The sequence below is a fragment of the Eulemur rufifrons genome, chromosome 20 (genome assembly GCF_041146395.1).
Source record: "Eulemur rufifrons isolate Redbay chromosome 20, OSU_ERuf_1, whole genome shotgun sequence".
Lineage (NCBI taxonomy): Eukaryota > Metazoa > Chordata > Mammalia > Primates > Lemuridae > Eulemur > Eulemur rufifrons.
Genome location: NC_091002.1, coordinates 35,780,767 through 35,807,997, shown reverse-complemented (window position 1 = coordinate 35,807,997; position 27,231 = coordinate 35,780,767). Strand labels below are relative to the sequence as shown.

The 27,231-nt window shown below is 37.5% G+C and overlaps 1 protein-coding gene across 3 annotated transcripts; it reads right to left on the bottom strand.

The window, feature by feature from the left end:
- Positions 1 to 3,238: 3,238 nt before the first annotated feature.
- Positions 3,239 to 27,155, bottom strand: NDUFAF5 (NADH:ubiquinone oxidoreductase complex assembly factor 5). Of its 3 annotated transcripts, XM_069495974.1 has the most exons (12): positions 26,872 to 27,155; positions 24,525 to 24,565; positions 22,016 to 22,079; positions 19,968 to 20,015; positions 18,314 to 18,417; positions 15,450 to 15,489; positions 14,205 to 14,231; positions 13,430 to 13,627; positions 11,184 to 11,244; positions 4,214 to 4,297; positions 3,778 to 3,860; positions 3,239 to 3,331 (listed from the first exon to the last, which is right to left on the bottom strand). In XM_069495974.1, exons 1-12 carry the CDS (start codon positions 27,091 to 27,093, stop codon positions 3,239 to 3,241), a joined length of 1,065 nt encoding a protein of 354 aa, XP_069352075.1. In that variant the 5' UTR covers positions 27,094 to 27,155. The 3 variants fall into 3 exon arrangements, with proteins under 3 accessions (XP_069352075.1, XP_069352077.1, XP_069352078.1); XM_069495976.1 differs by lacking the exon at positions 14,205 to 14,231; XM_069495977.1 differs by lacking the exons at positions 3,239 to 3,331; positions 3,778 to 3,860; positions 4,214 to 4,297; positions 11,184 to 11,244; positions 14,205 to 14,231 and adding an exon at positions 13,273 to 13,290.
- Positions 27,156 to 27,231: the final 76 nt, after the last annotated feature.

The window sequence follows — 27,231 nt, the reverse complement described above, 5'->3', positions numbered from 1 at the left end:
TAACTTAGGAAGGAATAGAATAATAATCACTGTGCCAGGCTAGGTGTGGTGGTGTGCACCTGTAGTCCCAGCTACTTGGGAGGCTGAGGCAGGAGGATCGCTTGAGCCCAGGCTGAGGTTGCTGTGAGCTAGGCTGACACTACGGCACTCTAGCCCGGATAACAGAGTGAGACTGTTTCAAAAAAAAAAGAAAAAAAAAAAACAAATCACAAAGTATCTTTCTTTTTTTCAAAGATCTGTTAATATTAATTTCTTTCCTAGACGGAAGCCAATCCACAGTAAAATACTTTTATTCCATTTCTACTTAAGGGATATATAATCGGCATAAAGTTGCACATCTTTAGTATAGGCCATACTGTAACTGTTTCCACCTAGTGGATGAAAATGGTACTAAAAGGATTTGAAAAATAACAAAACTTCCTTCATAGATATACTTCATGAGTTACACACTTCTGTAACTTTTTATAATACTTGTCAGCAAATCCTACAGAAATTCTTTCTATAAAGCAAGCAATCATATAAATTATCATATTTACTGCCACTTCTGGAATTCTTCAGGCCAACAACCTGGAATACTGCTAACAATGAGGAAACCATCCAGTCTCCTAGCAGCCAATTGGTGTCACAATGTCCACACGCTGAAGCTCTGTCCGACTGACAACTAAAAGGGTAGAGAACAGCTGGTGCCTAGCACATGAAATTCAATGAAGATCTGTTAAAGGAACCAATATAGCTCATGTATTTGACTCCAAAGGAAAGTCTTTCTCCCAGTACCTAGATCCTCTTTCCTACCTTATACACTAGTCCTAGAAACCTTCCAATCTGAATGCTAATCTTATAGCAGATCAGAAGAAACAAGAACTGACTCAGGAAAGTTCATTTTGGTCAAGCTGTCAAGACTCACAACTGACAGCAAATAAGAAAATTGTTGGAAAAAAGACACAAAGCCAACCACACCATTCTCAGGGCCGGTCAGTCCGGGAACAAGCGATACAATACAACTTGAGTTTATGATAATACCTGTGGGGTTATCAAGAAATGGTTATTTTCCATACACCTTTAAGAATGTAACATATTTTGAAAAAATTTCTGATAAGACTTTTTTTAAAGTTTTGTTGCTTAAAGCAATGAGCTCTTAATCATGTGGAAAATTTGGCTATTCATAAATATAAATTTCCTGAGGGTTCTGAACAATTAAAGCTTGATAGCATACTTCAAGCAGATATTAACGAAAAAAAAATTTTTACTACTGTCATTCACACTAAAATAAATAATTTCACTACTGTCACTCAGATTAAACAAGAGTCCTCAATGTGTTAATTTTTCTTTCCTTTATTTTTATAAACTAATAGAGTTTATTTTTGAGATAGCCCAGGGTAGATTCCTCCCCAGCCCCACCCCTACCACCTACATATACCCTGTAGGCATTAAATAAATGAAAGTAGCATCTTTGGTAGGAAAATTTTCAAAATTTACAGAGAGTTAAAAAAAAAATGACAAGTTTCCCTCCTAGTTTCTGCATCCCAGACAAACAAATGACACAGACTCACCAAGTTCCTTAGATCCCTTTCTCAGCAATAGCCACTTACACTTTTATGTGCACTCTTCAAAAATAAATATTAATGCACATAAACACATGTCTTTTTGGGAACATAGACACCCTGGAATTTATGTTCATCATCAGTTTGCACTTTAATACACAGGGATTTTTGTCGTTTGTTCTGTCTTTTCAAATTCTGAAAATTAAGCTAAAAAATATTCCCCAAATTCTCTTCACAGGTTCTTTCTTTCACTGTGTTAAAAACAAAACAAAAAAGCTACCAAGACTACCCTAATTTCAAATATCAAAGATTTTCCCAACTGAAGAGAGCAAGAATAGTAATTTTCTCCTGCGGTTTTTAACTTTTAACTTAGTCTTTTAAAGGGCATATTTTTTACACAATTTAATTCAACTCAGAATGTAACTGAGTATCTATTACTATGCGTAAAGGATGATGCTATGTACAGGGTAAGACAAAGCCTATACCCATGAAGAACTTGGTGCTCATAGAGTAGAGAGAGGGAAAGAAAATAGAGGAGAAAGAGACTAAGAGGAGAGAGAAGCAAAGACTATCATAAATTACTGGAGAGGAGGCTGGGGCCATGCTCAGGTTAAATGGAAAGGACAGCAAACAGCTCACGACGGACTGGAAAAATCAGTCTGGGCATTCACTCCTGTTTGTTTCCTGGCCTCCTCCCCACTTCCATCTTATCACCATCTATATTCTTCCCACCTATTCTGTCTGAGCTTGATTATTTCCAAATAATTTTGAACCTTACCAGATGACAGTGGGACAGTGAAATTGGATTAAGATAATAGTGCGTAAGGCCTGAAATTACAAAGGAAAGCCTAAAATTAACTGCACATTTGATCACTGTGCAGAAACTTTTATACGTGATTTTGCCTCTGTAATTCTTTAAAATGTTTTCTTCTTCCCTAAGGTATAAGGTGGGGCATAAAAACCATGGTGGTCCCACTCAGACCATGGAGGTAAAAAATAAATAAGATCAGAATTCACATGATTTAAAAAAAGAGGTAGGGAAGAATTCAATAAAGATATATGGTCTTCTAAAGTCCAAAACTACACAGTATCTCTGCAGAAAGTACCGAATCATCTATTTCTCTTTGAGGCAAAGATGACACCATGACAAATAAAATTCTGGCTTAAGTATATTTGATAAATAAAATTTGACTTTTGTGCCTTATAGCAGTAATTATATAAAGTCTATGTTTTCACTCTAAATGAGCCAGAACTATAAAGAACCTACCAACTGTTCTTCCCTTCATCTCCTCCAGAGCAAGAGGACCTCTGGCTATGGTCCTCTTACAGAAATAACAAAGGACTAGAAAGAGAAAAAGGTACAAAATGTCAACATGAATAACGTTTTCTCATCAAGTTAGATGTTTATATGTGAGCATATTTGTGAATTTTTCAGGGAAATATTTTCTTTGCTTTTAGGCTGAATCTGTAAACAAGACACCCAAATTACTAGCTAACAGCATCCTTATGAAAACAGAAACAATGTGAAACTGAAATGATCACTAAATATAGATGTGGTATTAGGTTATTCCAATTATTTGAAAAGTCTATTAGTAAGTAGCTTACAGAGTGCTTCTTGCTTCAAAATGCAGTAATTTTAGATGTGAAAGCTATCTATTTCTGATGAAAATTCTGGACATTAACATTGAATAAAATATTTATTGTGATTTTTTCTCCTGTGTCATAAGATTGTTTATTTTTCCCAGCTCTCCAAATGACACAGTTGCAGAACCTCTTTCAGCTGGTCTTGCCTGAAAATAATGATAAAGATTAAAGATATTAGAAATAGATAGATACAGACAGCCCTGACTAAAAAAACTGGGTACGTGCAGTGGTTCATGCCTGTAAACCTAGCACTTTAAGGGGTCAGGGTGGGAAGACTGCTTGAGGTTAATAGTTCAAGACCAGCCTGAGCAACATAGCAAGATCCCATCTCTACAAAAAATATAAAAAAATTGTCTGGGCATGATGATGCTCCTGTAGTCCGAGCTACTTGGGAGGCTGAGGCGGGAGGATTGCTTGAGCCCAGGCATTCAAAGTTGCAGTGAGTTCTGATTACACCAACCCACTCCAGCCTGTCTCTAAAAAAAATTTAAAAATTAAAAAAAAAAACTCACCCTGTTAATAAACAATAATTAAAAAAAACCCACAGAAACATGAACCCACTAAGAAAAATGATCTGTCTTAATAATGTTACCTGTGAATCATGATATTTCCATCCTATCATGTAATAAATCTGATATGTGGCGGGAACTGAACCATCTTCATTTCTGTACATTTCTGTAAAGATCAATGATAAAATTAAAGTCTGAAAAAATGCAAGTAGGAAAAAAAATCTGCTCAATAACATTCATGTCCTCCAAAGAGAAATAGGTACGAGGATACTTGCAGGAATCTGACAACCCTTTACACGAAAAATTCTTAATGATAAGAGGCTGAATAGTAAGGACAGAAGAAATGCTGTCTGGAAAAAGAGCTACAGGATCTGTGTTTTGAGAGGAAACGACATGAAGTCTGATGGAGCCTTAATGGGAAAGGACTCTCGTTAAGGGGAATGTTAAGGGAATCAACATGACACAGCACAGATTCCTCAGTGAGGCTCCGGTGGAAAGGAGGGGCCACAGCTCCCTTACCTCTGTACACTGCTGCAGCCGCCAGCATCGTGTCTCGGTGCAGCAGGGCTTTTCTGTTCCAAGAGCAGTTACTCTCACCCATACCTAAAAATACAACACTACAGTTTGAGATAATACAGCAAACACCCTCAGCAGCTCAGTATCACAGATTTAACCCCATCCCATCCAACAGTTCACCTGTTCCCATTCTTTAATAGTCATGTAAACTAACCTAAATCTTGCTTCACTTTCAGATTATAGCTAGGCTTCTTAGTAATTCTGAAGCAAAATAACTTGAAGCTTCTTGGATACTAAGACGGGTGAAGTCGAATTTCAGAATGCAAGGCCCACAATGCTTTACTTGCCAGCAATGGTCTAAAGTAAGCCAGCTGGGCAAAATCAAGGTGACTGGCTCCCCCAGGTGAGTTGTCAGTAGTTGGCAAGTGCCTTTCTAAGGATGCCACATCTTATGCCCCTTTAGCTGCTCTCTGAAGGACAGGCCAGTGCCACAATGCCTCACTTCTCCTTAGCCATACATGTAAGTGTGATTGTGAAACTTGGAAGAGGGCTTGGAGACTCATTAGATAGTACCAAAGCTACTGTATGTTCTCAGATTTTACAATATTTTACTACTCCCAGATTAGGAAAGAATTATGTGTATTATTTTCAGAGGCACTTCTTTTAATGTTTTAAAATTCATTTTTAGACTTCTTTCCTTCGAGTTGATGGTTAAAAGTTAGGATAAATATTATTCTACTGTTCAATAAAAATTAATGTATATTTGATGTTTCTTTATGCAAATGCTTAAAATTACTTTGAAAAGGCACATTCTAGTCTGTTAAATTAAAAGAATTTCAAAAATAAAAATTCTTTATATGTATTCTCTATATTAAAGTGTACTACGTGATCAAGTGTCAGTTTCTTAGTTTTCTTTTTCTACTTCCACAAATTAAAAAACAAATATCAACTCTCCAATATCAGTACTCTTCAACAGTTTAAATATAATAATCTACCAAGTTTTCAAAGGCCTTATTAAAAATAACCAATTAGCAGCAATAACAAAATCTTTTCCTTCTCTTCAATCCCAAAGGTTCCTATTATTCCCTAAAATAATGACTCTCTGACACTACAATCAATGTACCCTATCCTGTGAGTATAACAGCCCCAATTCATGAGGAATAGACTCAAACTAGTAGATTAATCAACAAGAAAAAGTTGGATCATACTTTTCTGTCAGGAAGTGGCTGGACAACCTCAAACCAAACACCCTGGGTCTCCAAGGTAGCCAGACTAGATGGTCTCTAAAAGTTTCTAGTGCTAATGTTTTAGACCGACTACATAATCTAATTTAAAAACATTCTCCTACATAGCAAGTAGCAACCACATCAAGTGATCAGAGGTAAACTGGGACTCACACTAGAAGAGACTGTTGCTGATAACAGGTGTGGTGCTTTTATTTGTGCTCAACTTCCTGCTGCTATGGCTTACTTATGCATTAGACACAGACTACACCAGTGGAAAACAAATTTAATTTTTTTTTAATGTAAATATATGATGTACTAGAATTCTAAAATGTCTGCTAAACAAACAATATTAGGATATATTAATTAAGATTAGTAGGCATAACACTGTCTGAAGGGCTGACCTAGGTCAGCCATACAGAAATGTAAGAGCACTACTGCATGCCTAGGCGGTAACTGGGCAACGGGCCACCGTTCCCTCACAGAGAAGTGCCCCCACCCAAACAGAACTTCCCTTCTCCCGAGGAAGCAGTGTGACGTGGTTGAAAGAGTCTGGACTCTGAGATCATAATCCCAGTTTTAACTCTTACGTGACCTGGGGCAAACTCATTCAACTTCTATTAAACTCCAATTTTATCATCTTCAAAATGGAATGATGATACTTCCTAATACATTATGGTAGACATTTACTGAAGATCACCTAGAAAAGTCTGGGACTTCAGGACTTCTGACTGGCTCTGGGCTTTGGGATAACAAAAAAAATCTGGCCAGCAGGTAACTGTTTAAGACTCTCACAGTGTTTTTAAGGTTAAGTTCAACAGCTTATTAAAATAAACTCCTAGTTTATTAATATTACAGATTACTAGGAACAATACTGAGTATTGTCTAAAAAAAATAACTGAACTTACCTTAAAACCACTGTGAAAGCCTTGAAAATTTCTCATGCATTCGTCAGCTGATATGCAACTTGTTTTGTAAAACTAGGTCAACATTCTGGACTTTTTTCCTGTGAATTAATAATAGCAGCTTAAATGAGACCACACCACAACCATGAAGAAAAAGTATACTACAAATGTAAAATACCAAAAACAAATTTGAAAGTAACAGTCTTCTAGTTGGCAAAGCAGCACACCTGGAAGTCTCCCAAGTTCTTCTCCCTCCTCCGCTCATCCCACGACCACTCTTCTTCCCATCCCACCTGCCTCTGACTTTTCCCGTGGTAGAGTGGTTGAGATTTCAGGACACAAATCAGGCTTCTTGACTAAATTTAAATCCTGGCTCTACCACTTACTAATTACATCATCTTGGACAATTTACTTAACTTCGCTCTGTGCCTCAGTTTCCTTCTACGTAACAAGACAAATTAGCCATGCTAGCTCTAGTCTTACCTTCCTTATAAACTATGCCTCATAAACAATGCTGGAAGGTGAGATTTCTAAGACTCTAATCTATCTGATTGTCTCCCCTCTGCAAAATTCTTCCACGACACTACAAAGCTCACCTGAAAAAATCCAGAAGCCTCTGATTCTGTCATTTCCCATATCTCCCCATTCTACATACTCATGTGATACTGAATTATGGTACAGTTCCCTCATCAGGAGAGTGAAGAATGTGCATATCTGCTTACACCTCTACAATTTTACACTGGCCATTTCCTCAGTGTGGAATGTAATGCCCACCCCCATAAACCTGAACCCACCCGCCTTCATTCTCCTGGCAAACTCATTTTAGCTTACGTGCTGCCTCTTCTGCAAAAACATCTCTGACTCCCTAAGCAGATTTAAGGGCTTTTTCTCTTGTGTTTCTTCTTGTACTTAAAAAAACAATGATCTCATTCTACAGTTGAATGCAAATATCTATCTATCTTTGTGTATCTCTTCCTCTCTACTAGACTAGAAGCTCTCTGAGACCAGAACTATGTATTTACACCACTGACTCAGTGGTTGGCACATGGTAGATGCCCAATAAATAGTAAGTGGATGAATATAAAATCAGTCAGTTAATGTTTATATCTACTTTGTAAAATATTCCTTTGATATGTTATCTTTAAATAATTCCTCTTAATTCTCCTAAGAGTAAGAGATATCAAAGACTAAAATGCATTGCTGTAAATGACTTTACAGTGAAAACGAAAAGCACTGGGAAAGCTTCTCAAAGGTAAAAATTAGGCAATAGTGCCCCAAAATATGTGACCCTTAGAGGAAGAGGGGTTATTAACTGGGATGGGGCATGAGGCAACCTTTTAGGGGCCTGGAAATGTCTTATAACTTGGTCAGGATGGTAGTTAATAGGTCTACTTTCTCATTTCATAGGTCTCTTTCTCATTTCTCTCTTGAATCATGAGCACAGCATTTATTATACAGCAGAACAAAAATAAATGCTGTATTTGAAACATATTTTTATCATTAGAGCCTGAATGGAGAGAAATCAGCCCACCACTATCTCTCAGGCCTTTGGATAAAGGTGCTGGGGGCGGTGCTTGGGAAGGGAGTCATATTATTGATCCTCTGTCATCTTGGGCATGCATGCTACAGGCTGCTAATCTATTACATTATAATGAATGAAAAGTGACTACAACGATACATTTCAGCTACACATCTTTCCCCTGTAAAGTTGACAGAAGTTTCATACATACTCAGAGGACACTGGACAATGGGCAAGACGAACTTTGTTACAAATGGGCAATTCCAAGAAGCAATAGGGTCAGTTAAGAGAGCACCAAGGCAAGAGTTGGGCACCTAATTCTGCCACAAACAAGCAAGTAGTTCTCTTTGGGCTTAATCTTTCTCACATGTAATACAGGAAAGTAAGTGCAGCAACGCTTGCAAAAAAAAAAAAAAAAAAAAAAAAAACTCATAAATCTGTAAATAAAGACCAGACATTTACTTTTATAATCCTCTTATTTTAAATCATCTTACAATTTTTCACGGGCCAGATTAAAGATCCCCTAGCTTCACATAACATACCTTTAACCTCTCCAGCTTCCCCCATTCATCAAAACTATGACATCTGTGTAAAAAAACAAACGAAACTCACAAATTCTCACAAAGGAGGCAAGCTGAAGCTCTCTTTTGAGAAAAATCACCTCTCCAGCATCCCTTTCAAGGAACAGATGCTTACTTTTGCATTCAGAGTTGGATCTGTGTCCTTGGTACTCCTCAGAGCCTCTTACAGGCTGTTACTTCCCAGCCTATCTAGCACCCTCACCCTGATGAGGCCCAGACCACTTGGCTGTTACCTTCCCCTGCTCCTCTTTGCTGTCAGACATCAGGCTAGTCACTCCTCTACTTCACTGAAGGGTTTGGCACCTGGCCGGGTTTACCCTATATCCTCAGTTCTGCCACCACCCTGGGTGACTTTGATGTTAGTAACCATCAAGCTAAGATTTTTTAATCTCATCTCTAATGAACTTCTCCATCACTCCACCTCTGCCTCTGTGACAAGTTCCAGACCGAGTTATCACTTGTAATTGCTTTACTTTCAAAACCATCAAACATCCCATTCATTTTCTGCTCATATCCTCCCGTCCTTCCAGTACGTTCAGGTACTTCAACCGTGACTATTCTCTGACCACCTTGGGATCGCCTGTGCATGGCTGCTCTACTTTCTCCCACTTCATCAGCTCACTCTTTTTGCCCCCACTTCCCTTTTATTCCAGCATAGATTCTTCCAATTACACTCTTAGAGTCTTTTTGTCAATTTTATCTAGCAAACTCCAATCAAACTAACCCAATTGTCTGCTTTTTTGTGCCTGGCTTTGAGCTGTGAACTACTCTTGATGTATCTTATCAACTCAAATGCACCATTCAAATTCTTTAACTTTTCCCTGGTCAATTCACTTTCCCATTCTCTACAATGACTACTTCAAATCATCTCCACTCAATTCTCAAACCTCTGACCATATCATGCTCAGCATATGAAATTGCTTCCTGTTTGACAAAGAAAACAGACCCATGGGATGGGAACTTCCTGCTATCAAACACAAATATCTGCTCCATTGGCTCTGTTCTCCTCCCTTACTTCTATAAATCTGCTTCTTCTCTTATCCAAGGTCAACCCCTCTGCTGGCCTCTACCTTCTCAGGTACCTGAATCATCAATTATTGCTTCTCTTTCTTCTAGAGTCACCCTTCTATGGAAGCACTTGGATTCTCCCAGTCAGCAGTTACATAAATTCAAGTCTTAAGACAAAACAAAATACAAAATCTGATCCCATCTCTTATTCCTCTCCTCTCCTCTGACACCTGTAACCTTTCCATCTCTCACCTCTTCTTCACAGCCAAACTTCTAGAGAGAAAAACATACATTTGCTGTCTCACCTCCCACGTACTCTTTAACTTACTCCTAATATTCTCCTTCCCTCACTCCAATAAAAGAACTCTACCCAAGGTCGCCAATAATCTTCTGTTCCTAGATCTAATGGACTTTCTGCTCAGTTTGTATTTTGCTTTTGATGCTGCTGGGTGCTCCCTTTGTTCTGAAACACCGTTCCCTTGGTTCGGGCAATTCTACACTTTTCTGATGTTTCTTCCAAACACCTGGCTGGCTATTCCTTCTCAGTCTCCTTGCAGGCTCATCCTTCTTCTAACCAGTCACTAATACAGAAGGTTCCTAAAGGCTCAGTACCAAGCTACTTTCTTTGCTCACTCCCTGCTCTTGCCATAGGTAACTGTTTGAAACACCACCTATTCACAAATGACTCACAGCTTTTTAAGCAGGCCAGCAGCCTCCTCTGAGCTACATCTCCCTATACTCAAATGTCTACTTCACATCTCCTCTTAGATATTCCAAAAGCACTTCAAACCCAATGTATCAAAGTGTGAACTCAAGAACTGTCCCTGCCCAAACTTGGTTGTCTTCTACTGTTTCCTCTATCAATAAAGGGCACCATATATCTGGTTATGTGAGCTAGAAACTCAGCAGTTACGTTTGCAATGTCTCTCTCCTTCATCTGCCGACATCTAATCCACCAGTAAGAACTGTCAAATTTACCTCCTAAATATCTCTGGAATGCACTCACTTCTCCTCATCTCCATTGCCTTAGTCCATACACCCTCAAGGGGCATTTTAAGATAAGGACGGACAAACAATTGTAACAAGGCCAAAAGAGGCCTGCTGTGTGATCTCTGACCCTCACTGACCCACCAACGTCATCACTTAACTTTCTTTCTTACTCTCGGTACTCCAGCCAAAATGCCCTTCTTTCAGTTCTTGCCATAGGCTTTTGCATATACTGTTCTCCTTGCCTGGGACTCACTTCCCTGCCCTTTCCACCTAATTAACTCATCTTTATTTTTTTAGAGCACAGCTCAATTGCCACTTCCTTAGACAAGACTTCTTTGACTCTGTCAGAGCAGGACCTATCCCCCTGACAAAAGCCCACTCCTAAACTAACCCAGCTCTCCGTTTTCTTGTGCCTGGACCTCAGCTGCCAACTGTGGCTGGAGGAAGTCACCAATATGTTCTACCATCCTCAAACACACTCTTTACGAAAGTCCTGCCATCCTTTTATGACCATTCATTGCACTATATACCTCTACTTCATAGCACTAATCACAATTTGGATTTAACACTTATCTTTGTGACAGCTGCCTGGTGTGTCTCCTCCATTTTATATCATGAGCTCCATGAAGACAGTCTGTTTTCTCCTCACCAATGGATTTTTAGAGCTTAGCCCCACTGCCTGCCATAAAGTTGGCTCTCAAAATATGTCTCTCCAATGGAGTCTAAAAATTCTTTAAAATGCCTTACCTTGTAAGTCTTCCATCAACTCGAACATTCCAGGATAGTTAACCTGAATTTCATCGGTGTCCTATTTAAAAAGAAAATAGAATATTCACTTGACATTCATCATAAAAAAACCAGATTTGAAAAGGCATCATAAAAGATTATCCAGACCAAATCTCTCATGGTAAACAGGAAATCTTCCTTACAATATTCTTCACAGATGTCATCTGGTTTATGCTTGATTTATGAAGATCTCAAATTGCGGATTAAACATTCTCCATTGTGAGAGAAATCTCCCTAAAACTCTTATCAACTGGTTCTAGTTCTCTCCTTGGGAACAACACAGCATAAGCCTACGCTATACTCTACAAGCCATTAACCTCTTCTCCAAGTCTTTGAAAACTCTTCCAGGACACCATAGATTTTTGGAGGGGGGAGCTAGTCTTCTAGACAAAATTTATAGATCCTTACATGTTCTGGCTACACTTCCCTGGACACAGTTAATATGAATCTTTCTTAAAATGTGGCACCCAGAATCAAGCCAAATATGGCCATCTCCCAAGATATTTTCATTCTACTTCTGGTAATACAGCCAATACTGCACTGGCTTGTTTAGGAAATGAACACACCACTGGCCCATGCAGAGTTTATTTCTCAAACGAACTACTGGGTAATGACTGCCCCTGCTTTCTGAAGCTTGATGCAGGAGTTATTTCTGGTACAGTGGCAGAGAACACTGGTGCTCTCCAAATATCCAGACATATCTCAGACATTTCTTCTGGCCAAAAAAAGAGGGGCAAGGTAGTAAAGAGCTAGTGAGCCTTTTCCATGCCATCTTTGGCTGTGGTGTCCTTAAACGACACATGGCCAGACAGCAAAATTACAAGATGGAGATGGGCTGTCCAACTGGCATGTGGTTGTAATGTGATAAAATTGTATTGTGTTAAACACTAAATGTAGAAGTTTGTATTGGAAACTAGCCCTAAATAAATCTAAATGTCATTAACAGAGGACTGCTTAAATAAAGATTATCTATTCAATAAAATACTATATAGCTGCTAAAAAAGAATCAGGTAGATGTATGTCTACAGGAGAAAATCTCCAAGATACGTTATTGACTGGAAAAAAAAGCAAAAGAGCGTATATATTATTGCATGTGTGGGTTTAAATAATGTAACTATATTCTGGTCTATGAGAAAAAAATTGTTTGGGAAGGATGCACATAGAGGATAGTTAACAAATCTCTGGGGAGAGGGATGGGATGTCAAGTCAGGAGGAGGAGACTTATAACTTTACATTTTGCTCTGTATCTCATTCTTTCTCTATGTACATTTTACTATACTTTATTCTTTCTCTTTTTTTTTTTTTTTTAACACACGCATGGATCATGGTATGTGTAAGCTTTTTAATAAGACTATCTCTGACTAGTGAGATCATGACCATTTCATCTATATACTTTTCTACATTAACAAGCTACAGTATTTTTAAAGAGACCCTGAGCATCCACCATGGTACAGGCACTGCAAACCCTTTATCTTATTTACTACTCACCTGAGGTAAGTAACACACGTTCATTTCCAAAAGAAATAAATGCTCAAAAAGGTGAAGTAAATTACCCAAATTGCTGTAGCTAGTAAAGGGGTAGGGTAAGGACACAAGTTACCCCTGTTGGACACCAATGCCCTATCCCATCACTGTGCCATGCTGACTTCATGGTTCTTCTCCACTGACTGCTGATGGGTCTTCTTTCAAGCCCAACGGAGTGTTTCACCTGGTTCTACCTTCTCTAACCTTGATCTAACCCTAGGCCTTGAGAATGCGCATTCTCTCATTTCTGCTTCATATGGCATTGTTTCAAATGAGGGCCAGTGGTGGTAGTAACACTATAAAAGCCCCTGCATATCCCCTTTTATTCTATCATCTGGAATGTTCTAACTCCCATATTACACCTAACTCTGGATTGGAGAATTTCGATGGAGTAGTATGTTTAGAAAACTGTCTCCTTGTTAACTATGGTATATTTTTTTGAGCTACTTTTTCAGGTAACAAATACTAAAAATTTCTACATTCCTACCTTGTGTCAATTAAGATGTATTCATATAAACTAAACATGTTAAATAATAGCTTTTCCCTTAAAAAAGAAAAAAGAGAGAAAGTGCCAAAATCTTTCCACAAAACCATGAATATGTACAGTTTTCTATCTTTACAATGAAAAGAAGTTGTTTCTGAACTGTGTAATTAATGGGTTACTTGATTCTCTTGATAGTTACCACCGTCAGAGTATTAAAGCCAGCTCTCCCAAGCAGATGTCCTAAGTCATTGATGGCAGTGAAAGGAGAAATGTGTGGAGAAAATCCTCCTTCCCTTTCTGTTTCTGCTAACTGTAAGGAACACCGAAGTTCATAGAGTGTGTCGCCTCCAAACATTGCACCAATAAATACTCCATCTGGTTTTAAAACATAATGAATCTGTAATAAATACAAGACAACAAAACCATTCAAAAATGATACATATAAATGTTAAAAAGAATAAATACATCGTGTCTAAATTAACATTTTATGACTACATTCTTATTTTGCCAAATTAATAATCAGATGATTTAGTAAATAACACCTAAGGCAACTAACTGTCAGAAAGTCATTGCTGCATAATGTAGTTATAAAGATAGAACTACATATTCATTAATAATATTAATATCTATAAAATATGTTGTATGTTTTCAAATTTTCTAATAGACACAACTTAGTTTTTTTGTTTTTTTTTTAAGAGACAAGGTCTCACTCTGTCGCCCAGACTGGAGTGCAGTGGCACAATCATAGCTCATAGCAGCCTCAAACTCCTAGCCTCAAGGGATCCTCCTCCCTTAGCCTCCCAAGTAGCTGGATTACAGGCGTGTGTCACCAGGCATGGCTAATTTTTCTTTTTTTTTTTTAGAGAGACAGGGTCTCACTATGTTGCCCAGGCTGGTGTCGAACTCCTGGCCTCAAGTGATCCTCCCACTTTGGTCTCCCAAAGTGCTGGGATTATAGGTGTGAGCCACTGTACCTGGGCACTTTTATAATCAGAAAAACACTGAAAGGAAAAAAAAACTTTTAAGCATGGTAGATTGCACACAAAATAAATAAATAAATAAATAAATCACAATCCTCCCTGTATCTGTGGCTTTTGAAATGGCATTTTCTAACAACTTCCATTAAGAGATAAAGTCTATTTCCTCTCTCCTTGAATCTGGAATGGCCTTGTGGCTTGCTTTGGCCAAAAGAACGTAGTGAAAGTGACACTGTGCAACTTTCAAGTCTAGGTCTCAAATGGCTTTGCATGCTTTCACCTGCTCTCTTGGAACCCTGCCTGGCCACCACGTTGCAGACAAGCCTGAGCTAGTCTGGGGGAGGATGAGAGACGTGGAGCAGAGACAAGCCAGCTGTGCCCACTGAGCCCGTCCTAGGCTAGCCAGCTCCCAGACAGTCTGGCAGCTGATCAGACACACTTGTGAGCCAAGACAGCCCCAGAAGATTTCCTGACCAAATCCAGTCCAAACTGCCAGCCCACAAAATCATGAGCTATCCTCCTAAATCTGTTTCCAATACAGTATACCTCATCTTCCAGCACTATATTAATCCTCCCAACAGGTTTTCTCTTCGTTCCTTCAAGCTAATGAGGCTCTTGTACCTCCCCACTTATCTTGTGATTCTGCCTTCCTGGAATGCCTTCCGAATCCAAATCTTACCTACTCTCTAAGACCCTGTTCAAGTATTTCTTCCCTCTTGAAGCTTTTCTAGGTCACTCCAAGCCATAGTGATCTCTTTCCCTTCTTTGAACACATGCTTTTTATCTACTGCTCATGTGTTCACTGATAAATGTCAATCAACAAAAATTTACCTAGCATCCTCTGAGTATATAGCATGGAGAAGATACAAATATAAATAAGTAGGTTTCTACCCACAAAAAATTTATAGGCAATTACAGGAAAGAAGAAATCTACACAGAAAATGTCTTATGATATCAATATTATTTTGCACAGTTACTAAGCTTTTCATATGTTTAAAATTTATCTCTACAATTAGATATCTTAAATTCTTGAGGAGAGGAGAGTCAGCAGCGAATGTACTTAATGTACTTCTTAATATGCTAAATGGCACCAGGTACACCTGGCCCACAGAAAATAATTTTATTCCATTCTCCAATTGTCATACCCATAAGAAAACAGTTTGTAAAAATAGAAACATCTTTAAGTTCCTAATAATAAAAAAAAAGCCCACAGGACAGTCAAATTAACGTAAGTCTTCTTACCTGTTCAAGTGCTCTAGGAAGATCATTTACCCAGTGCAAACTAAAATATGAAAACACATATTTATTTTAGCTTAATGAGTATAATTAGTATTATAATAAGTAATCATGAGCCACAAAAAAGAAGTTAATTTTAAAGTCTGAAATCACATATCAAAATTCACTGAGTGTTTTCATGAAAGTTTTAAAATGATAAATATTTGTAGGGGGAAAACCTTTCTGACACACTAGAAAATTTCCCATGTCAATATATTACTTTGCTTAAACAAAAATATCTGACATAATTATCTGTATTTTATTATTTTTTATCAGTGATTATTCATCACTGAATAATGTAAAAGTCATTTCTATTGAGGCATTTTATCTAAACAGTGCCATTATGACACCTTATTTGTAGAAAGTAGTAAAAATAAGCACCTAATAACATGTTCAAAGAAACTCATCAATTAAATCAAACAATTAAGCTAGAGAAATATAGTATTCTTAGTCATACTTGCCTAGAAAAAGATAAAATTCATCCACAGAGCTAACATTTTCCCTCCCAAGGCAAATAGTGTTACTCACCAAAAGCTTAATTCTGTGAGTTTTCTGATAAATAACATCTTACTTTTTTCCATTTTAAAAACTGTATTATTATTATTTTTTAGAGCAGTTTTAGGCTCACAGCAAAATTGAAAGGAAAGGTACAGAGATTTCCCACATACCCCTATCCCCACACATGCACAGCCTCTCCCATTATCAACATCCCTCACCAGAGTGGACATTTGTACAACTGATGAACCTACCACTGACACACCATCATCACCCAAAATCCACAGATTATATAGCGGTTCACTTTTGGTGCTGTATATTCTACGGGTTTGGACAAATGTATACCACGTACCCACCATTATAGTATCATACAGAGTAGCTTCACTGCCCTAAAAATCCTCTGTATGTCCCCCAACCCTGGCAATCACTGATCTTTACTGTCTCCAGAGTTTTGCCTTTTCCAAAATGTCACACACTGTTGAAATCATGCAATGTGTAGCCTTTTCATATTGGCTTCTTTTATTTGGTATACATTTAAGTTTCCTCCATATCTTTTCATGCCTTGACAGCATATTTCCTTTTAGCACTGAATAATATTCCATTGTTCAGAAACACCATAGTTTATCCATTCACCTACTGAAGGACATCTTGGTTGCTTCCAGGCTTTGGCAATTATGAATAAAGCTGCTACAAACATTTATGTGCAGGTTTTTGTGTGAACACGTTTCCATCTCCTTCTGGTGCACGATTGCTGGATAGTATGGTAAAAGTATGTTTGGTTTTGTAGTAAACTGCCAAACTGTCTTCCAAAGTGTCTGTACCATTTTGCACTCTCACCAGCAATGAATGAGAGTTCTCCTTGCTCCGATCCTTGCCACCATTTGGGGCTGTCAGTTCTCTGGATTTTGGCCATTCTAACAGGTGTGTAGTATACCCCACATTTTTAAGGTGACCAAAAAAATCCCCCCAAAAACCAGAGCTCTATGTTCTTAATAAACTTCTTTAATTTTCTTTTGACTCTATTTACTCTCTCCCAAACTACAGTTATGAGTGACAGCAAAAATCATATCCTCAGTCTCTGTAGAGTACAATCACACTTCCTGGTAGAGCTGGCACCCTCTTATGCTGAGTTCCAGGACAGAACTGACTACCCATTTCAAACCATAAGCTCACATTTACCTTTCCTAATGATTTCTGACAATTACTAGACACCTTAAAAACTAAGGAGGTAAGTTCTATTATACTTACAGGAAAACTGAAAGCAAAGGAATTAGTTACCTGCAAATATCAAGCAGATAAGCTAATGTTAAAACTTTAGTCCTCACCCCCTACCCAGGGCTCTTTCCCTTAGACCAAGGCCCTGAACGTTTTTCATTTCATGACAGAATGTAAGTACTTTTTAAATTTGTTCAGCACATCTAAAAAAGCAGGAAAGAAATTAAAAACTAACTGAAGAAAACATCAAGGGTGACCAGCTCTCCCAGTTTGCTTGGGATGGAGGGGTTTCCCAGGACATTGGATTTTTAGTGCCCAAAGTGGCAAAGTCTTGCAAGAACCATGATGACTGTTTGCCCTAAAAACAGCTGTGAAAAGGATTGGATTGGACATGGAGAACGTCCATGTTCAATCTTTGAAAGAAAATCTATTTGAATTTAAGAAGACAGGAAAAATAAGATACCACAGAGAATACGTTTTTTCTGTTAGACTCTGAGTTCTTTGAGGACAGGATCCCTGTCTGATTTCATTTTTATATTCCCCCAAAGCATCTAGCTCAGTGCCTTGTATATTATAACCTATTCAATAAATATTTACAATACATATTTGTGTAATAAATGTAGAACATGGTAGAAAACACACAGGGAAAAAAGTAACCTTGAGGATTATAATTCTGTGCAGAACAAAAATTAAAGTTGAAGGAAATACTAGCTTTCCCATATTTGCTAGAATGAGTTATGATAAGGGTACTCTAGCATTTGAATACAGGAGCCAGTATACTCTTTTAAACTCTTGCCCCCATCAATAGCAATTCCAAAATACTAAGTTGCATGAGGGATGAAAACTCTTCTATCACAGATGAATTTTAACAAGTTGTGGAAAGTTGGGGAGAAAAAATGAGGTACTAAATCATATTATCTAGACCAGGGAGCACAGAATAATTCTTCACCATAGAAATCTTATAGTTCATAAACCAAGATGACTGGTTTGTGATTTTAAAAAAAGTTATTAAGAATTTATTCCATTATCTATTTTCTTTATCATGTAATAGTAAAACTTTATGGCATAAATTGTCTATTTATAATATATATGTTTTTTAAAAGTACAAATGGATTACCAACCTTAAACTGCTAACCACCAGGTCAAATGTATTTTCTCGGAAGGGAAGGAACTCTTCATCAGCTAAAACACTGACAGTAGGAATTTCTGTTTCTAAGGAATTTTTCTAATGGTAAAAAATAAAAGATCAAAACCACATTTATACAGAATCTCAATTACTAAAACAGTCATTGTTGAATTGATGTTAATGTTACATTTACTTGGCAGTTTCTACTCCTCCCCCAAGAGGTGGCACAAAGAAGGCACTGAAAAAACATTTCTTAAATGACTCGTAACATCAGCCAGAAAAACGGACTAGCTAGTTGGAAAAACATAAACAGGATACCCATCTCACACCCAAACAAATCTCACAAGGCTGAAAGTTTCAGTGGAATAACTGAAGAATCAGATGAAAATACCGGTGAACATTTTATATTCTTAGACAAAAAAGCCTAAATAGACCTGACTGAAAAGCCAGAAAATGTAAAGGAAAAGATTGATATATTTGATGATAAACTAATAAACAACATTTAAAAAGCAATAAACAATGTAAAGAACTAGAGAAATTATCTACAACACATATGATGAAAGATTAATATTCCTAAGAAACAAGCTCTTACAAATCACCTAGAATAAGAACACACAAAGGCTATAAGTAGATAAAGTACAAGATACAGGCACATCACAAAATTATTTAAAAATTCACAAGTTAAGAAATACCAATAGCCAAATACCAACAGTTAAAAGGTGTCAACAGTTGTTCGGCTGTACTAGTAAGCAAAGAAATGTAAGTAAAAATAACAATGAAATTCTACTTTCTGCCCATCAAATTGACAAAGACAAAATGACTGGTCCAGAGTTGCCAAAGAGAAGAAGAAAACAGTACTTTCCTATGTCCTTGTTCAATCTTTCTAAGGGCAGTCTGAAGATGTATATCAAAAAACTTAAAATGAACATCAATGAATCCATAGATTCCACTGCCAGGAATTGATACCCAGGGAGAAAAATCAATCAAAGATACAAAGTTGTTTTGCATAAGTATGTTCATTGTGATGTTCGTTATTGAGAAATTAGAAATACAACTGCCCTTCAATAGAAAGTTGGCTAAATAAACCATGGAATATTCATGTATTAGAATACCATGTAACCATCTAAAAAGACAGTACACACATAAACAATATTCATTGACATAAAAGAATGACGTTCTCTAAGAAATATGGAACGTTAGCATAATACTGTTCATATAAAATTGTGTAGGGGGAGATAGTTAGATGTCTGCAAAGGTGGAGACCAAATGTCAACACTGGTTGCTGCCTCAGTGGTGGAACTAGGGGTGATTTTTCCTTTCTCCTTTGTATTTCCTATATTGTATAATTTTTCTTCATATGTGTCATATTTGTAATAAAAAATAAAGCTATTTTCATTTTTTAAAATTTTAATTTAATTTAATTTTTTATTTTTTTACAGAGACAGAGTTTCACTATGTTACACAGGCTGGTCTCGAACTCCTGACCTCAAGTGATCCTCCTGCCTCAGCATCCCAGAATGCTGGGATTATAGGCATGAGCCACCATACCTGGCTGCTATTTTCATTTTGAAGGAAATAAATATAAAGAAATAAAGAAATAAAAATCATACCAGTAGATCAAAAACCAACAGTGTTAAAAAGTTACCTACCAAAGCATTTTCTGCAATGTCGGTTTGGAAAAATTTTCCAACAGTTTCCTGCAATGGAATAATTAAAGCTGATCAGATGACACAAAAACAAACAAATAAATAAGCCCAGTAACAAATACAATAATTGTTGAAATTTCTAAAGGAGAAAGTGTTAATATAGATTCATTTTCACCTTTACAAGGGTATTTTTCTGCATAACATCAGAATGGTACATAAACACCTTTAATAACATATATTAAGTTATACATGCAACAGTCATTTAATAAATGTTCACTATATGTTCTAAGTACTAGGATTTAGTAGTGAACAAAAGTGAGCAAGTCCAGTAAGAGAAGACAGATGCCAAATAAACATACATTGAGGGCTAACAAATGAAACAACTAGCCAGCAAAGAGTAGGGGCACTATTTTCTAAAGTACTCAGGGAGGGGATCTTTGATGAGCGGTCATTTGAGCAAAGACCTGAGAGAGGTGAGGAAGCAAACCACACAGATACCTTGGGGAAGAGCTCAGAGAGCAAGTGCAATGCAAAGCCCTGGCCTATCTGAGACAGTAAGGAGGCCAGGGTTGCTGAAAAGTAGGAGTGAGAGGAAGGAGATAAAGTCAGAGACATGATGAAGAACCAGATCACTGCGGGCCTTATGTAGTAAGACTCTGAATTGTTACTAAGTTAGATGAGAAGCCAACAGTTCTGAGCAGAGAGCTGACAAATTGATTTGTGTTTTAAAAGAATTACTTTGTCCTGAAAACTGACTGTCGGGGACAAAGGTAGAAGCAGGGAGACTAACAGGCTACGGCAATACTCTAGGCAAGAAGTGACAGTAGCTTGGACAATATGGTAATGGTGAAGGTGGTAAGAAGTGGTAGAGTTATGGATATATTTTGAAATCCAAATAAGATTTGCTGGTGGATTCGATATAGAAGGGACTCAAAGAGGAATAAATAAATATGTTTTCTGGCCTGCCCAACAAAAAGAATGGATTTGCCCTGCCCACCATATCCAATCGGTCATAAAGCTTTATTGATTCTACTAGGTCTCTCTCATACATCCCATCATATATATCTGCTGTCTCCACACGGGTGGCAGGCCTTTATTTCTCATGCCTCCACCACCTTTAACACAGCCTCCTAACTGGTCTATTTCTCTATCCTCTCTCTTCTTCAATCATTCTTACATACTATCCCCAAATTAATCTTCCTGCAACATCACTATATCACACCGTACAGCATTCTATCTCTGTGCCTTTCCTCGTGCCATGCCCTGACTTTCACTGCTATGAACCACCAACCCAAAGTCTTTAAAATCCCAGGTCAGATTCTGGACCCTATGAGAAAGCTTTGGCACATGAACCCCTACTGATTTTTCCTTTCCCTTAACTCATGTTGCACCTTAATCACTATACCATTTCTGTAGCATTTATTATTTTATCAATAGGAGTGTTTTGAGAGCCTCACCCCCCTCCCTACCCTGGCCCAAATGTATGTTTTTATCTAAGCAGATTTTATATAGAAATCCCACTGTAATATCCATGTCCAGCACAGTGTCCTATACATAGGAGCTAAAAGAACAAATGAATGTCTTTAGGGTCTGAATTAGAAAGTATAAAATAAAATGGTAAGAGCATTAATAAAGGCTACTTACATTTAATCACACAAAGATTTCTAACCAACTGATGAAATTAATATTTTTCTAGCTAAAAAAAAATTGCCTTAACCACATTTTCTGTCTGAATTTCAATCTGATTTTTATTGTGAATTATCAAAAATGTCTGAACAAAGTGGGAACAAAGAGAAATATATCTCATATAGATTTAAAGAAATTATGTATCAGTAGAAAAACTGTATAAAATGGATTTAGATGAAAAAACACTTTAAGAAAAAAATACTTAAGAAGGGAGAAAACCACCATTAGTTCTACCACTTAAAAAAATATTAGCAATTCTGATATAATTAAAATCTAAATATGATACAAATTAAATTAAGAAAGTCTTTCTTTAAAATTAGCCGATTTTATTTTTCAGGGTAAATAAAGTAATCAAATAACTATACCTTATTCAAATGTTGTGCTATGTAACCTCTTCCACAACCAAGATCCAAGGCAAGGGAGAAATCTCTAAAAAACAGACACAGAAATTATGCTCTTTCTATAATAATACAGTCCACAAATTAAGAACTAATTTTTCTTAAGTAAAAACACTTTAGTAAAAACAACTTCAGGCAGTCACATTATCTGCCTTTTCTGTCTCACCTTCCAAGCTACATCTACCAGAGAGCACACTGCATAGAGCAAGTCTGTCTGATCTGGCCATTCATGGGACCTCATAATGAACTAGCTTTCATAAGGTAGCTCCATGATACGGATACGGACGTGAAGAACAGATTTAATATGGGTATTTTAATTTAATAACATACCCAGATACAATTGAAAAGAAGTTTATGTAAATTAACATCAAATAATTGACATACTTATCAGGAACTTAATAATTATCCTTATTTCTCAAATTTGTTGAAGCAGCAGAACATTTAGAAATCATTGTGTGAAACACCATGAAGTACTAATATGTTAAGCTTAAAAAAAAAAAAAACAACAAAAATTAAATCATAACTCATTTTACTGAAAACTTACCAGGTTTAAAGTACTGCACTAAGTGTCCAAAGCTAAGTCAGTCAACCCAAGTACTTGAACTAATAAGCAGCAGTACTTGAATTTAGTCAGTTTGAATCCTGAACCAGAACTATTATCCTCTATGCTATGCTGACTCCTCTAAATATATCAAGTCATTCTAAATCAGTACAGACATCTAACTGTAGCTCATGGCTTTAAGATAAATTTATGACAAGAAAACTTAAAATTTTATGTACTAATAATATTTTTCCTAAAAAACTGGAAGAGTCTCTTTTCAATTTCTGTTAAAATTCTGTGTCAAAATTATAGAATACCAGTACATAGATGGAGAACCTTTGGTGACAGATAACCATTTATTATCTAATGCCCTATATCTTGATGATGAACACAGCAATACGACACAGTTAAGTATACAGACTTTAGAATATGAAAGACGTAAGTTAAAATTCTGGGCTTGCAATTTGCTGACCCTGTGATAATAGACAAGTGACTTAATCTTGGTGGATCTCAGTTTCCCCATCTGTAAAATGGAAATGCCTGCCTCAGGGTTGGTGAGAGAACTACATGAAATAGTACATGTAAAGTATTTAGCACAGTGTAAATGTTCAACAAGTTAGTTACTAGTTATTATTATCACTGATCATAATACCAATAGTAAGTGAGCCTTAAATCCCACAAATAAGACACTTGATAATGTGTTCGATTCATTTTTAAAAATCAACAAATGATCAGTGTTGACAATATAAACTACACTTTCGAATGTTAATGCAAGGATATTTAGACTACAATTTTAGTAATTTAATTCCAAAGAGTTAATGTTAAGATATGCTTTTAGCTATAATCATAGATCTCTCCATAGACTTTACTGTGTTTTGCTCAGTACTATGACATATAATAAAAAGATGGTAAAATCCGAACTAATTTGCAAAATTCAGTATTTCATTTATTAAATCATAAATGACCTATAATCCAGGTGAATAATTACAGTAGCTATTTTTCAGATCTTTAAAATAATGGAACTAATGAAACAAATGAAATGTGGATGCCTATTTGCAACTATGAAGTACTGTTTTTTTACCTTACAAAATTCATTCATCCCAAGACTCTTTTAAGTAGCAAAGATACATCTAAAATATGATTAAAAGAGTTTGTGATTTTACAAAATTCCCTTTTTTATAGACAAATGTAATAAATTAATCACATCTTGGTCTAATTTAATGGATATCTTTTAAACAAAAGAGCACATAAAGAGTAATTTGCTAATATCACAGAGTAATTCTATTGCAAAACCATTATTTGACTATGGTTCTCACATTTATTAAGCTTTGATTATGCCTAATGTATAGAGTAATGAATCCATCAAGGTTTCAATAATTCTTGATGACAGTGTTCTTTTCTCAAGTTGGCCTGTAATTATGTTAATAATTACCATAGAAACCTTATTGTCATTAACAATGCCAAAGTCTCACATAACCTGATTGGGGAACAAAGCTAGGCAGACTTCTCTCCTTCACTTTAATTGTAAAACAGTTTGTTAATTTTAGTTAAACTTTTAAACCTAGGTTTAGTAAATCTTAAAAATTCACATGTAGGCAATTCTTTATCTCCATTTTTGGAGCAATCTTTCCATTACTGGCTTTTGGCCAAATCCAGTAAGTCAGTCATTCAAGGCATGGAGATAGCTATGAGTTTGTGCTTCCACATCCATACTTTTTTTTTTTTAAGGTAAAAAAAAAAAAAAAAAAAAAAGAGAGAGAGAGAGTTGCTCTTCCAGACAAAAAAAAGGACAGACCTACAGAGTAATTCAAATCACCAATCCTGGTAATAAATTCCTCCAGGTTCTGTCATTATAGATATCAAGCTCTCAACATTTAATCTTTTGCGTTTCCACTCAAAAGTTGATTGTATCATATTATGGTAATCATCACTTACCTGGTTATATCATATACACGGTCCGCAATCCGACTTCCAACCTGAAGGATTTTAAGAGCGTATACAGGTTAAGATTAGGTTAACAGAGCATGCAACAATCCTTAGGTTACTTATATTTCAACATAAGTACTTCCCTTTACCTCTTTTTCTATTTCACCACAGCACCTTTCTTTTCAAAACCTGAATAGGAATATAAATTAAAATATATCCAGGAAACAAATGAGGCAAATTAATTCAGAAGTCAATTTAATGAAATCAAGACTAAACATTCTTGAAAAATATACACACACACATCTCTTTGGCCTTTACATTTCATACGATATAAGATAACAAGGATGAAAAGCAACAGGAACACAACAGGTACATTATTGTCCACAGACATGAGCATGAAGTATATGAAAGCGAAAAAATTAGCTGAGGTTTATTACAGATCAATATATAAGTGGTCATTTAATAAAAACTATTATTTGATGACTAACAAATTTTGTGGAACTTCTAAATGAGTAAATAACTTTTTGGAGCAACATTCGCAAGTTAGAAATAGCCAAAACTGAATAAAGTATGCCTCCCCCGCCTCAGTTGCATTCCAATTTGAAAGAGGTCATAAAGTAGATACCCCCACTTTTTGCTAGGCCAGCTTCAACTAGCAGGAATAAAGACACGGGAGTCTGATACTCCCTGCATTCTAAGCATTCCCTCATGAACAAACCAGAATTGCTAGTAGGACTTGAAAGTTCCAAACACAGACATATTAACTTTTGGGGGGAAGAGGGTAAGGGAGGCACAAATGTCTTTCCCCAGAGGAGTTCACTTTGTACATCATTCCTAATATGAATACCTTTCATTTACTATAAAAAGAACTCACACACTTTATCTCATTTATTCTAGTCCTGAACATAGGCAAGGCCTCAGTCAAGTTGTAAGCCAGGTGCTTTTCTTGGAGAACCGAGGCTGGGAATGCACATCTAAGTACATGACATCACGAACCCTTCATGAGGAAACCAGCAATGTAGTATGTACACCATGGCTTACAAATAGGATACAGAACATTTATTGATAGTTTACTTTCTATCTCTATAATAGACATTACCAGCCTCCGAGCAGTTGTCTCATCTACGGCTTCCTGAGAACACAGTCAATCATCTGATCAGGCCAGTGCTTGCACAGAGCTCTGCTCAAAGTAGGAGCTCAATGTATGTTTGTTACGTTGGCTTGAAAGAGCTTGTTATATTTGGCTCCAATTTTGCTCCACTCCAAAAAAAAACATTTACTGAGGCCTGAGCTCGGTGCTGTGTGTCTTGAAAGTAGAAACCCTCAGTCCCAAGTCTACCTGGGCTGAGAGGAAGCGGTCTCTCAGAGAAGCACAGACAAATCAGAAATCTTAATTTGATTTTCCTAAAGCATAAATCAGATCATACGACTCCATTGCTTAAAACAAGAGCCTCACATTCTTCTAGAGCAGTGCTGTCTAAAAATAATGAGCGCCACATGTGTAATTTAAAATTTTCTAGTAGCCATATAAGAAAAAAGATAAAAAGAAATAAGAGAAATTAATCTTAATATATTTTCTTTAAGCCAATACATCAAAAACATCATTCCAGCATGCGATCAATTTTCATATTAATGAGATATTTTACTTCCCTTTTACATTCCAAGTCACTGACATCCAGTGTGTATTTTTACACTTTCAACACATCTCATTTGGACTAGTCAGATCTCAAGTGCTCAGTAGCCACATGTGGCCAGCACTTACCATACTGGATGGACAGCGCAGATGGAGAAGAAAATCCAAAGTCCTACCCTGAAAGGCCCTAATGACCTGGGCCCTCCTAACCTCCTCTCCCACTCTATCGAGCGTCACTGTAGACCTCCACGAGGTCCTTTCGGCCTCAGGGGCTTTGCACTGGTCCTTCTCTTTGCCGATGAGGCTTTTCGCCCCAGATCTTAGCTTGGCTAATCCCTTACCTTGTCTGCCAGAGCGGCCTCCCCATCGCAGTGGCGGTCACGATACCGCTTCACGTTATTTCTTTACCTGAAATTACGTTGTCTACTGTCTGTCTCGCCCCCCTTCCCTCAAGAATGAAAGCCCATGAGGATAGCAGTCTTATTTTGCCCTGGTCATAGCTGGAACTCAAGCAATATTTGCTGCGTGAGTGAATGCATGCCTGAATGAAAAGCACGTTACAAATCTCTGAGCCCAGCCCGTCCGTGACCAGAGGCCGAGGAGGCAGGGCTCCGGTCAAGGTCAGACAGCGAGGCGGTGTCGCTCGGAGCCCAGCGAGCGCTCCCGGACCTGAAGACAAGGCCTCGGCGCTGCTCCTCCCCGCTGTAACGCGCGCGGTCTCACCTCCTCCCTCAGGTAGTCAAACTTCATCGGCTCGGGCTGCCGGGCCGCCCAGTTCTTCTGTTTCCTCTTCAAATCCCGGTCGAAGATATTTAGGGCTCTGGGCGAGGTGCCGCCGGGGATAGAGACACCAGAGGCGACCTTCCTACGGCCAAGGTTCTCCGCGGGGACTCCTGGGGCCCGAGGTCGCCACAGCAGACGCCAGAGCCCCGCGGGCCGCAGCATTTCCACGGGCGATGCCAATTGACGGCGCGTTTTTGTCGAGCGCCTGCGCCTGCGCGGTTTCGGCAGCTAAAGCAGAGATCTTCGCAGAGGGGAAAAGTGCAAGTAGTTTGGTCCAGTTCGCTTGCCATTACGGCGGCG